The sequence below is a fragment of the Heteronotia binoei genome, chromosome 5 (genome assembly GCF_032191835.1).
Source record: "Heteronotia binoei isolate CCM8104 ecotype False Entrance Well chromosome 5, APGP_CSIRO_Hbin_v1, whole genome shotgun sequence".
Taxonomy (NCBI): Eukaryota; Metazoa; Chordata; class Lepidosauria; order Squamata; family Gekkonidae; genus Heteronotia; species Heteronotia binoei.
In genome coordinates this window covers 30144152-30157857 of record NC_083227.1, presented here as the reverse complement: position 1 = coordinate 30157857, position 13706 = coordinate 30144152, and the positions used below count along the sequence as shown (strand labels likewise).

The 13706-nt window shown below is 48.4% G+C and overlaps 2 protein-coding genes across 2 annotated transcripts in view; both read left to right on the top strand.

Moving 5' to 3' along the window:
- The first annotated feature begins 347 nt into the window (after window positions 1-347).
- LOC132571896 (oocyte zinc finger protein XlCOF6-like) lies at window positions 348-13115 on the top strand. Its single transcript, XM_060238688.1, has 5 exons — window positions 348-410; window positions 4831-4948; window positions 8614-8684; window positions 8908-9034; window positions 10885-13115. The coding sequence occupies exons 1-5, from the start codon at window positions 348-350 to the stop codon at window positions 13113-13115; spliced, it is 2610 nt and encodes an 869-aa protein (XP_060094671.1).
- LOC132571225 (zinc finger protein 709-like) overlaps window positions 4892-13706 on the top strand; it is a 1224940-nt gene continuing 1216125 nt past the window's right edge. Inside the window, exon 1 of the mRNA XM_060237950.1 lies at window positions 4892-4948. The gene's annotated coding sequence lies outside the window, so the exon portion shown is untranslated. The remainder of the gene's footprint in view (window positions 4949-13706) is intronic.

Below are 13706 nucleotides of genomic sequence, written 5' to 3'. Positions count from 1 at the left end.
CATGTTCATGTCTTGTGGCTCTCAAACACCTGACGTTTATTCTAGACGGCTCTTACATTACACAAGTTTGCCCCCCCCCCCCCCCCTGCTCCAGAGAAATCCCACTAAACTGCAGGAGGCGCCTCTGGCGGCGGCAGCCGGGGTGAAGTCCCGTCCAGTCCCTGCATGGTCTTTTTGGCGCTGCTCTCGACCGGGAGGGTAGGAGAAGCCTCGCCTTCTTTCCTTCCTTCCCTTTCCCTGCAGCTCTTCAAGGGTTAAAAGCACTGGAGAGGTTTGCTAGAGAGGCCGAGCAAGGAGGGAAGGGTTTGCATCTGAACGAGGGGCAAGAGAGCAGGGAGGGCTTCGGGATGCAACAGCAGAGAAAAGCCTCGCAGCGGGTGCAGCCGGAGCCCGGGAAGCTTTACTCTCGAGTAAGTTCTTGCAGCCCAGCTCTGGACGCCAGAAATGCTGCTCTCCTGCTGGCTGGGCGGGGGGAGGGGTGCGCCTTAATACTTTGGAACCGCGATTTCCTGATCGGTGCTTTCATCTGTCAGCGCCCGCAGGCGGGAAGTGCATTTGCAAAGGGGAAATCCATTCTCCGCCAGGGAGGTCGGAGGGAGGCCAGGGAGGAGGTCCCAGGCGGGATCCCGGAGGAGGGATCCTTCCTACCCAGCAGCTGCCCAAATTCCTCGCCTTCGGGCCGGTGCTCTCCCTCAGCTGCAGTTTCCCGAGCGCGAGCAAGACACACTTCTCAACGATGCAAAAGGATGTGGGTAGCAGAGCCGGTCAGAAGTCTGAAAAGCAGCATTGAGGAGGAAAGGGGAACGGCTGACGGGACCCACGGAATGCTGCAAAATGGCAGAGCAGGATCCAAGTAACGGCAAAGTCAGGACAGTGATTTGGACCTGGTACCCTGACGATGCAGCCGAGTCACTTTATGTGAAGCCCTAGGTCCAGTGTTCTCCTCTGGCTTGTTTAGAAAAGCCCCCTTGAAGCAGTGAGGTTGGCTTCATTTGCAGAAAGCCAGGAAGGGTGGGGGCGTCATGGAGAAGGGGTGTATTCAGGCTCCCCAGTGGAGAGACTGCAGAACTCCCGCTAGTTCCCAAGGAAAGTTGAGCCCAGGCGCTCTGCATCAGCTGGAGTTTTTCAATTGGTCATATGCAGGGCTTTTATTTTTTGAGCAGGAACGTACAGGAGCTGGTTTGTTGTCAGGGATGCGGCCTGATATGCAAATGAATTCCTGCTGGGCTTTTTCTACATAAAGCCCTATGTGAAACAATGGTGACATCAGGGGGTGTGGCCTAATACGCAATGAGTTCCTGCTGGGCCTTTTCTACCCAAAAAGCCCTGGTTATATGACAGGGGGGGGGGGAGAGGCCAATGTACAGTACATTGATCTCATGTAGTCTCTATGTCACCCTGGCAGGGATCCTGGGGGCCAGATCAGCTGTATCAAGGGAAGGGCCCCCCCTGGAGAAAGCCTTTTTTGCAGCTCCAATGACTTACATCTCCAGCAATAATGTTAAGTCTAGTATAATGTGGAGACTCTTAACTGAGTCAGAAAGGGTTAACAGAACACCACTTAAAGTGAGGGGAGGGGAAATAGGGTTGCCAAGTCCAATTCAAGAAATATCTGAGGAATTTGGGGGTGGAGCCAGGAGACATTGGGGGTGGAGTTAGGAGCAAGGTTGTGACAGGCATAATTGAAATCCAGAGGAAGTTCTGGCCCTCACATTGAAAGGGACTGCACGCCTTTTAAATGACTTCCCTCCATTGGAAATAATGAAGGAGAGGGGCACCTTCTTCTGGGTTTCATAGAACTGGACACCCTGGTCCAATCGTTTTGAAACTTGGAGGGTATTTTGGGGAGAGGCATTGGATGCTATGGTGCATCTCAAAAAACAGCCCCCCCCCCGATACCTGGAGATCAATTATCTGTTATACCCTATGGGAATTGGTCTCCATAGGGAATAATGGAGTGCCCAGCAGACATTTTCCTCCCCTCCCCTTGCTTTCTGATGACCCTGAAGCGGGGGAAGGCCTCCAAACTGGGGGATCCCCTGCCCCCACCTGGGGATTATGTATGCAAAACAACCAAAAGGTTATAGTGATCAAATTACTAAGATACAATTCATCAAAAATCAATAAGTGTACATTCAATACAAAAAACCTGAAGGCACAAGTCCCAATAAATATAATTCCAAGGAAAGAGTCCCAACGTACAAAGAAGGCCTTGAGCCTTTTTTGAGCTTAGTGCCGGTTTGGAAATTGCATTAGAGACTTTTGAGTCCCTACTATTCACTGGAAGTTTTTTGGCAGTTGTGGAACACAGTGAAACTAGTGCTGTAAATTAACGATGACTATGAAGTCTTTTTTTAAACAAGTCATCAATGGGGCACCCTATGCTAGATGGGTGATTGAAGCAGGAGTATTCAAGTTGACTCCTTCTACGTCGGGACTCCTTTGTTGGAATTATATTTATTGAGACTTGTGCCTTCAGGTTGTTTGTATTGAATGTACACCAACTGATTTTTGATGAATTATATCTTAGTAATTTGGTTACTATAACCTTTTTGTATACAGGTTGTTTTGTATACAGGTTCCTGGAGTGACCTTTCTCCATTTTCTCCCCCACTTTGGGATTGGCAACCCTAGAAAAAAAAATCTTCTTCAAGAGTTTTGCTTTCCAAACCAGAACAGAACTACTTGGATCTGTCCAGGGTCCAGTTTCCATTTCATCCCTCTTAGCCATTTCACCATAGCAGCCAGGAAGTGGTTGAGGACCTCTGCCCCCTTACTGCCTCCTCCTGCTCCCCCCAGCAGCCCCTGTGCCCGGACCTGGAGAGGCCCCTCTGCCCTCTTGCCCAGCCTTTCTGGCCCCTTGAGGAGTTGTCTGCATTGCTTAAATCAGGGGTGTCGAACTAATTTGTTATGAGGGCCGGATCTGACATAAACGAGACTTTGTTGGCCTGAGCCATGCCGGGCGGGGCCATGTGTGTACCTATTTAAGATTAGGTAGCAGAGATATACATTTTACAAAGACCACAGACAAACCCAAATATATATTTTTTAAAAACTTAAATCATGCTTAAAACATCCACATTCATTGGTTTTAAAGATGCTTTCTTGGTAGCTCTCCCATGGGAACAGGGAACTGGGCAAAGAAAGCTCTGGCTCTTTTGTTCCTTCCCTAAGGGGTTGGAGGGGAGAGGAGCTTCAGGCAATAGAAGGAAGGGAGGTTTGGCTTAGTAGCTCTGATTGAGAGAGCCTGGAAAAGCAAGTTATTCCTCCCCACGGGAGGAGCCTTAGCCAATGGAGAAAATAGAGGTTTTGCTCTGTAGCACCTCTGCAGTTGAGCTAGCCTTCCAAAGCAAGCAATTATGAAGAAGGAAGCAAGATATAGGGAGAAGTAAGCAGATGACAGCCAGTTGCTCGGGGGCCTGATAGGAGCCCTCCGAGGGCCTGATTCGGCACCTGAACTGCATGTTCAACACCCCTGGCTTAAACCTTTCCCAGTCGCTTTGTCCTGGGCTCCAGTTTACCTTGAGCTGCACCCACTAGACAGGCTGGTCCCCAGAAATCAGAGACCAAGCTGATAACATCCTCAGCAGGCTTTTAAAGAACCAAATAGAAATGTTTTTCTTTCCTGAAGGACCAAGCAAACCTATTTGTAAAAATTTGATACTTAATATAACACAATGACATCGATCCTGATTTACAAACTACAACATGGACACACCTGATTCACTTAGGTGTCTCTTGACCAGAGACAGTGGTACAACTCCATTCCCTTTTGGTTTCTTTCTGTCTTTCAATATCTTTCCCTCTCCCTCTTCATAGGCAAGTGAACAAGAATGTCTTTCCACAGTCAGAGGCAACCCAAGAGGAAGGGGAAGGAGATGGAAGAGGAGAACCCAGAAGGCCTGAAAAGAGATTGAGGAAAGATCCCCATCCCATCCAAGCAGGGCGTGGTGTTGAATTTTGGGAAAGAGCTGTGCTAGAGACCTTGGCTCAGGACACTATGACTGCAGAGGAACGCAGCCATTGCTTCCGGCAGTTCTGTTACCAGGAGGCCGATGGGCCCCGAGAGGTTTGCAGCCGGCTCCATGGACTTTGCAACCACTGGCTGAAGCCGGAGAGACACACCAAGAAGGAGATCCTGGACCTGGTGATCCTGGAGCAGTTCCTGACCATCCTGCCCCAGGAAATGCAGTGCTGGGTCAGAGGATGTGGGCCGGAGACCAGTTCCCAGGCGGTGGCCCTGGCCGAAGGTTTCCTCCTGAGTCAGGCAGAGGAGAAGAGGCAGGTAGAACAGGTGAGGGGTTTTCATTCACTCAGTTCAAGTAACGATCTCATCCTAAGGTTGCCTGTCAGATATTTCTGTGTGCATGCATGTCAACTGCCATCAAGTTGCTATAAATTAATATGCTCCAAAATGTCCTGTCATTAACAGCCTAGCTCAGGTCTCGAGAGACTCCTTTTTTGGGATGTGGAATGGTTCTGTTGATATCCCATCTACTCCTGGTGTTGTTTGTTTCACCCAGTTGCTCTCAGTGCAGCTTTCAAAAAACTGTTGGTTCTTCTTCAAAAGATTCTTCTTGAAAGGAATCTGTCATCCGTTCATCTCTTTTGTGCAATTTCTCGGTGTTATTGTCCCATTTTTTTCTGAGATATTTCTGCCTCTGGATATTTCACTAGCCTGGAAAGAAAACCTGGTCCTGATTCTTGCCCCTGTAGTTGGAGCAGCTCAGATGCTGGATGCAGGGATGAAGAGACCGGGAGGGGGTCAGGATCCATCTCCTCTGCCGGTTCCATTCCTTCTCTTACCTGCCTCCCTTGCTGTTGTTTCAGATGTGGGGACGATCCACGCAGACGGAAGCCAAGTTCTCTGAGGAAGAAGGAGGTCCTCCATCAGAGAAAGGTCAGAGGGCGCAGGCCCAGGAACATGCCCAAGATGCCCTCTCAAGTGGTAAGGGTGTCCCGTGCCCAGATGGGATTGGTGTACTTAGTCAAGTGGTTGGGCTGAAGGTTCAGGATAGGACAGAATACTTTTGCAGACTCCACAGTCTTGAGTTCTGGGATGTAGTGCCAGAGGATGTAGTGATGGCCACCCCACTTTGAGGGGGAGTAGAGAGAATCCTGGAAGGCAGTTCCATCCTTATTGACAATAATTAAAATATGCATCTCTCACCTTCCTTCTATTGGAGGGTATCAAGTTGGCTCCAAAAACAACAGGAAGAGAAATCTGAGTGCAGCTCTTAGTCATGGTGAGTAAATGGAACCTCCATGTTTTCCTGACTGGGTGGCGGAGGTGAGGCCTGTCTCGTCAGATCTCGAAGCCAAGCAGGGTCAGCCTTAGTTAGTTCTTGCAGGGGAGATCACCAAAGAAGACCGGGTCTGCTCTGCAGAGGCAGGCAAGGGCATCCCACCTTTGAATGTCTCTGGCCTTGAATACCTCTGGGTTCAGATAAGTCAGTTTTGTCTCACCCTGTGATCTGAAGAAGTGATCAGTGACTCACAAAAACTCATACTCTACCAAAAAAAAATTCTTTGTCTTTAACCCTGTATGGGCGGCGAGTCTATTTTGGCTCGCCCGCGGAGTCTGATGGACCCTGAGTGGTTCCAGTGGGCTCTGCGGGACCCCTGGCCCCCTAGCGATTCCCTTGATGACCTGGTAGAGACCTGGCACGACAGGCTATCCAGGGCCATCAACGAGATCGCACCCCGGCGTCCTCTGCGCCCCCGAAATAGGCTAGCTCCATGGTACACCTTGGAGGTACGCCAACTGAAACAGGGACTCAGACGACTAGAAAGACGGTGGCGGCATACTCGTGATGAAGCGACGAGAACATCCTACAGAACGTTTATGAAGTCTTATGAGATGGCAGTCAAAGCCGCAAAGAAGGATTACTTTGCGGCTAGGATTGCATCTGCAAATTTGCGCCCGGCACAATTATTTAAGATAATTGAGAATTTGACTACTCTGCCTCAAGGCAGACCAAACATGAGAGAATTGGAAATAGGCTGTGAGGCTTTTGCAAAATTTTTTGCAGATAAAATCTCGTCGCTCTGCCAGGACCTTCCCGCCACATTGGATGCAGTACAAGAACCCGAGGCTCCGTGCCTGGCTTCTGATTTTACCTTGGATCACTTCGACGCGCTTAGCCTAGGGGAAGTCGACGGAATTCTCTCAACTGTATGCCCTACAACTTGCGATCTTGACCCATGCCCCTCCTGGCTAATTAAATCTTGCCAGAGGGAGCTTAGATATCCTGTACGGGATATCATAAATAGATCCCTCTTGGAAGGGCAATTTCCAATATCCTTGAAGGAGGCTATGGTCCGCCCTCTCTTAAAAAAAAGTACAGCAGATCCGGCCGAGTTGGCGAACTACCGACCGGTCTCGAACTTACCATTTTTAGGTAAGGTTATTGAGAGGGCAGTGGTGCTACAGTTGCAGAGTTTTTTGGATGACACTTCCGCCTTAGACTCCCACCAGTCCGGCTTTTGTCCAGGCCATGGGACGGAGACAGTGCTGGTCGCCTTGGTGGATGACCTCCAGCGGCATCTGGATCGAGGTGGCGTGGCGGTGCTGATGTTGTTGGACCTGTCGGCTGCGTTCGACACGGTCGATCATCGGCTACTGGCCCGCTGGCTCGCCGACACAGGGATTAGGGGGTCGGCCTTACAGTGGCTTTCCTCCTTCCTTGATGGACGGGGACAAAGGGTGGCAATTGGGGGAGAGCTGGCCCGGAGGCACCCACTAGTGTGTGGGGTGCCACAAGGGGCAGTTCTCTCTCTGATGTTGTTCAACATCTACATGCGCCCCCTTGACCAGATTGCCCGGAGGTTTGGGCTTGGGTGCCATCAATATGCAGATGACAACCAGCTCTACCTACTAATGGACGGCCGACCTGACTGCGTCCCAGAAAACCTGGACCTAGCATTGCAGGCCGTGGCAGGTTGGCTCAGGCTGAGCGGGCTGAAGTTGAATCCAACGAAGACAGAGGTCCTTTGCATGGGCTGCGGTGCCCTGGGAAGGGAAATCCCCTTGCCGGTCTTTGACAGTGTGCTGCTGAAAGCGGCCCACAGGGTCAAGAGCTTGGGGGTTCTTCTGGAGCCTTCATTATCAATGGAGGCACAGATAGCGGCCACTGCCAAGTCCGCGTTTTTTCATCTTCGACGGGCGAAGCAGTTGGCCCCCTTCCTGGAGCGCCGGGACCTGGCAACGGTGATTCATGCTACGGTCACCTCGAGACTGGATTACTGCAACGCCCTCTACATGGGGCTGCCCTTGTGCCGAACTCGGCGGCTGCAGCTGGTGCAGAACGCGGCGGCTAGGCTGCTGTTGGGGCTCCCAAGATGGGAGCACATACAGCCGGGGCTGTGTGGACTGCACTGGCTGCCAGTGGTATACTGAGTTCGTTACAAAGTGCTGGTTATTACCTTTAAAGCCCTATATGGCTGAGGACCTGCCTACCTGAGGGACTGTCTCTCCCCATATGAGCCCCAGAGAGCGCTGAGGTCAGCTGGAAAGAACCAGCTGAATATCCCTGGGCCAAGGGAGGCCAGATTGAAGGCCACCCGGGATCGGGCCTTCTCCATTGCAGCTCCACTGCTGTGGAATCAACTCCCAGAAGAGGTGCAGGCCCTACGATGTTTAGATCAATTCCGCAGGGCCTTTAAGACCTACCTCTTCAAAATAGCCTTCACCTAATGCCAAGCCAAGAAAGTGCCGTTGGATATGCTTTTAGCTACTGAACCTTACTGAAGACCTAATGTTTATAGCACCATAATGTTAATTTTAATATAACTTGTAAATTGTTTTAATGATGATTTTATAATTATAACTGTTGTTGTATATTGCATTCTTATGCTGTGAGCCGCCCTGAGCCTGCCCTGGCGGGGAGGGCGGTATACAAATAAAAAGTATTATTATTATAAGGTGCTGGTGGACTTTTAGTCTTTTCTTCACCTGTGACTTGACTGGACTTTACAAACACACACGGCCCACATTCTGGGGCAGCGTCTCTCTGGAACCCTATTGGAAGGGGCAACAAATTGGTTCTACCGAAAGGCTTTCCAAGGCAGAGGATACTAGACTAGAGATGCCATTTGAGGATGGAGTGTGGGGTGGGCGTGATGCCATGTCGATGTCTTGTCTATCCAGATACTTGGATGTGAAGTCAGAGCATGAGCAGATACCCTGGAACTCTGTCGGTAATACTCTGGTTTCCAGAGCCTTGACTGATGCACTCAGATCACATCCTGCAACATGAATTCCGGTCCCCTCTATGTCTCCTGCCAGTCTGGACTCCAGGACACTTTGGAGGTGCAGGAGGTGGGAGAATGGCGCGCCTGGGCTTTTGGCCTCATCCAGCAAGGATTCCACAACCTTTTGAGCGCCAGGGTTCATATTTTAAGTCTTACAGAAGTGTTGGCAGCATTTATAACCCCCTGAGGCTCATGGGTACTGGGTGCTTCTCTTCTGCCTCTCCCACACTTGATTAAAAGTCATTACAAATTTTCTTGAGCATAAAGAAGAGAAGGTATGACAACCCTGGGAACAGGGATGTATGAGGCAGAATTCAAAGAAGCGAACGATTCATCCTCCAAATGTTGTTTCAATTGCAGGCAGTGAAGAGACGGTGTCGAGCCATCACCTTTGCAGAGGAGTGGAAACGGCTACTCCACCTCTGGTCCAGGTAGGGGGGAAGAAAGGGGGATAGTCGGGGGGGGGGGGTAGTTGAGAAGCCTCTTTCTCAAGGAGGCTTTAGGTCCTGCTGACTGAGGAGAGAGAGGCTGTGAACCCCTTTTGCTTTGCATATTCCAAAAACTACATCCTTCACTCTTCCAGAATATACCATGTGGAGAATGTAGTCTCTGCCTGGGATGATCTCTGAAGAGGGAACCTGCTTTGTCTTTCAGTTTCCCTTTTCCTTTGAGGAGGTGGCTGTGTATTTCACCCTGTCTGAGTGGGCCCTGCTGGATCCGGGCCAAAGAGCTCTTTACAGGGAAGTCATGCTGGAGAACTATGGGAACATGTCCTTTCTGGGTAAGAATCTTTCATAGGTGCCAATGGTTCAAAATTGCCAAGAGAGACAGTTTCATGTACTAGTTAAGCGCGGGGACTCTTATGTTGGAGAACATGTTATGATTATTGATTCCCATTCCTTCACATGCAACTGCTGGAGTGACCTTGGGTCACCCACAAGTTCTCTCAAAGCTGTTCTGCTCAAGAGCAGTTTCTGTCAGAGCACTCTCAGTTTCACCTACCTCACAGGTTGTCTGGCTACAAATAAAATCCCTGGTTGCAAGTGTTTTGATAGAACAGGAGAGGGACGGTGGCTCAGTGGTAGAGCATCTGCTTGGGAAGCAGAAGGTCCCAGGTTCAATCCCTGGCATCTCCAAAAAAGGGTCCAGGCAAATAGGTGTGAAAAACCTCAGCTTGAGACCCTGGAGAGCCGCTGCCAGTCTGAGAAGACAATACTGACTTTGATGGACAAAGGGTCTGATTCAGTATAAGGCAGCTTCATATGTTCATATGAGAGATACTTCTGGAGTCTTATCTGGAATTTCTGATACTGCAGGTTCCTCCAGGATGGGGTTCCAGAGGGCCATACTCTACTGTAAGAAGTTAATGACCTTGAGGCCTGATAAGCCAGTCTTCTGGCTGTCTATTGCTGACAATAAGATGTGCATCTTTCCAGGGGGCAGGCTGACTCTGTGCTGCTTCAAAAAGCAGAAATGCCTGCATGATTCAGACATGGCTGTGCATTAGATAATAGAGAAGCCCAGCTAAGGTGCAGAGAATGGCTCAGAAATAGCAAGACAATGGCTCTGAGCTTGAGAAAGGTGTTCCTGCACTGCAGGGTGGGTTTTCTCGGTGTCCGTTACCTGCCCCCCTAACAAATGGCACACCTTCCAAAAACAGTGGAAGTCCTCCTTTAAACTGTGGGTTTCATGTGATGAGCGCCTGACTTCTCTTCCCCCACGCCCCCATCCTCCTGGATCTATTCACAACTTCTGGGAAACTCATAACTTCTTGTATTTAATTGTCAGCTGCACAATATCAAGAACTGCATGGCAACTCAGGTGGAAACTTTGCCATTTTTTCCCTTAAAGTATATATGGGAAGTCTGGGAAAAGGAGGGAGAGTCAGGATATAAAAACAGCTCTACAGAAGGGCCTGGCAGGAATAAGATGTTTCTAAATTCAGGAGGGAAAAAGATCTGATAAAAGAAATACACCCCATTCCTGAGCTGTGTCTGACTGGTGTCTTGGCTCCTTGCCTGGGTGCTGATTGAACCTCTTCCTTTATTCCAGCAGAAGGTGCAGAGGAGACAGCTGGAGAATTCCAGAGGTTCCCTATGGAAAAAGCCAACAACGATGATGCCAAAAGAAACTTGGGAAATGGAGATGGACCACAGCGGCAGGAGGGAAGCCACACAGGAAGAGGAGGGAGAAGCCCATCCCTAGCCAAGCAGGGGGTTTCAGTAATATCCCAGTCCAAGAACAAAGGTCATTTGAAAAGAGAAGGAACAAAGGCCTCCATCCTAACCAGAGAATCCACTCCAGGGAAAATGAAAGCGTGGCCTTTGCAAAGACCCTCATTTTGTAAGCACCAATTCACTCAAGAGAGAAATGATGTAATTGTTTGTATAGTAGAAAGAGTCTCACTGTGAAAAGAGCCCTTACTTCACATCAAAGAAGTCACACAGATGGGGAGCCCAAAGCAATCATCTTTCATGTAGGGGGTTTAATGTACTTTTAAATCATATAATATCATACACTTCTGTATACAGCAAGAAGAAGCCACTGGAATATTTGGAGCGCGGATGGGAATTCAGGTGCAGATCAGACCTCCTTGGGTTGGTTCTAAAAGGACCTCTTTCTTTATTCCAGCAGGGGACGATCAAAGGAATGAGGAGGGTGAGGAACTGCATCCTCTATTGCCGGATGAAGCCAAGAATGAAGACTTGAGAGGCAACTTCCAAAATCAAGGTGGACCAAAGAGAAAGAAAAGAAGCCACATGGCCAAGAAGAGGGGTCAACCCATTCCTTGCCAAGTGGAGGATTTCCAAGAACTAATTTGCATGGTGAAGGAAACATGCAAGTGCTTGGCTTGTGGAATGAACTCAGATCAATCCCAGTATAATGACTACATACGAATCCATAGTGGAGAGGAGGCCCATCAACGGCTGGCATGTGGAAAGATAATGACTTGCAGAGGAGAGCTCCATGGACATCAAAGAATACATACTGGAAAGAAATCTTACAACTGCTCAGACTGTGGGAAGAGCTACTCAGAGAGATTAGACCTTGTTCGACACCAAAGGATTCACTCAGGAGAGAAACTGTTTATGTTTTCAGAGTCTGGAATGGCGTTTTCTGAGGGAGGAAAACGTAATAGCTGTTTTCCAAAGCAGAGAACAATGAAGGCATATAAATGCTTCCAGTGCAGAAAGTACTTCAGATACAGATCACAGCTCTTTCTGCATAAAAGAATCCACACAGGTGAAAACCCTTTGGAATATTCAGAGTGTGGGAAAAGATTCAGTAAGAGCAGCAATCTTAAAAAACATCTAAAAACCCACACTGGGGAAAAGCCCTTTGAATGTTCAGAGTGTGGGAAGAGATTCAGTCAGAAGGGCAATCTTCAAAAGCATCTAAGAACTCAAACAGGAGAGAAATCTTTTGAATGCTCAGAGTGTGGGAAGAGAATCAGACAGAATGGCGATCTTCAGAAACATCTACAAACCCCCACAAGGGAGAAGCCTTTTGAATGTTCAAAGTGTGGGAAGAGATTCAGTTATAGTGGCACTCTTCAAAGACATCTAAGAACACACACAGGGGAGAAGCCTTTTGAATGCTCCGAGTGTGGGAAGAGATTCAGTCACAAAGGCAAACTTCAGAAACATATAAGAACCCACACAGGGGAGAAACCTTTTGTATGCTTAGAGTGTGGGAAGAGATTTAGTCAGAAAGGCAATCTTCAAGAACATCTAAAAACCCACACTGGGGAGAAACCCTTGGTATGTTCAGAGTGTGGGAAGAGATTTAGTCGTAGTGGTGAACTTCAAAAGCATCTAAGAACTCACACAGGAGAGAAGCCTTTTGAATGTTCAGAGTGTGGGAAGAGATTCACTCAGAATGGCGATCTTCAGAAACATCTACAAACCCACACAGGGGAACAGCCTTTTGAATGCTCAAAGTGTGGGAAGAGATTCAGTCATAGTGGCAGTCTTCAAAAACATCTAAGAACACACACAGGTGAGAAGCCTTTTGAATGCTCAGAGTGTGGAAAGAGATTCAGTCACAAAGGCAATCTTCAGGAACATCTGAGAACCCACACAGGGGAGAAGCCTTTTGAATGCTCAGAGTGTGGGAAGAGATTCAGTCAGAAAGGCCATCTTCAAAGACATATGAGAACCCACACAGGGGAGAAGCATTTTGAATGCTCAGAGTTTGGGAAGAGATTCAGTCAAAAAGGCAGATTTCAAGAACATACAAGAACCCACACTGGGGAAAAGCCCTTTGACTGCTCAGAGTGTGGGAAGAGATTCACTCAGAATGACGGTCTTCAGAAACATCTACGAACCCACACTGGGGAGAAGCCTTTTGAATGCTCAGAGTGTGGAAAGAGATTCAGTCAGAAAGGCCACCTTCAAAGACATATGAGAACACACACAGGGGAGAAGCCTTTTGAATGCTCCGAGTGTGGGAAGAGATTCAGTCACAAAGGCAATCTTCAGGAACATATGAGAACCCACACAGGGGAGAAACCTTTTGAATGCTCAGAATGTGGGAAGAGATTCGGTCACAAAGGCAATCTTCAGAAACATATGAGAACCCACACTGGGGAGAAACCTTTTGAATGCTCAGAGTGTGGGAAGAGATTCAGTCGGAAAGACAATCTTCAAGAACATATGAGGACCCACATGGGGGAGAAGCCTTTTGAATGCTCAGAGTGTGGGAAGAGATTAAGTCATAGTGGCAGTCTTCAAGGACATCTAAGAACACACACAAGGGAGAAGACTTTTGAATGCTCAGAGTTTGGGAGGAGATTCAGTGTAAGTAGCAATCTTCAGGAACATCTAAGAACCCACACAGGGGAGAAGCTTTTTGTATGCTAAGTGTGTGAGAAGAGATACGGTCTGAATGGCAGTCTACAAAAACATCTAAGGACTCACACAGGAGAGAAGCCTTTTGAATGCTCAGTGTGTGGGAAGAGGTTCAGTCACAGTAGCAAACTTTAAGAACATCTAAAAACCCACACAGGGGAGAAGACTTTTGAATGCTCAGTGTGTGGGAAGAGGTTCAGTCTGAATGGCAATCTTCAAAAACATCTAACAACCCACACAGGGGAGATGCCTTTTGAATGCCCAGAGTGTTGGAGGAGATTCAAACTGAAAGGCATTCTTCAGAAGCACCAAAGAATGCACACAAAGGAGAAGCCTTCTGAATGCTGAGAGTGTAGAAAGAGATTCCATCATTGTGGCCATCTTCAAAGTCATCAAAGAACCCACACAAGGAGAAATCATTAAACTGCTTCACTCAGAGGTGTTGAACTTATTTGTTATGAGGCCAGTGCTGACATAAACGTCACCTTGTCGGGCTGGGCCATGTATGCCATAACATGTTATGCCAAGTCCCTGACATACAAACACAGGGAAACCTAATTAATTCTTTTTAAAACTAAAATTACAAACATGCTTAACAGATTA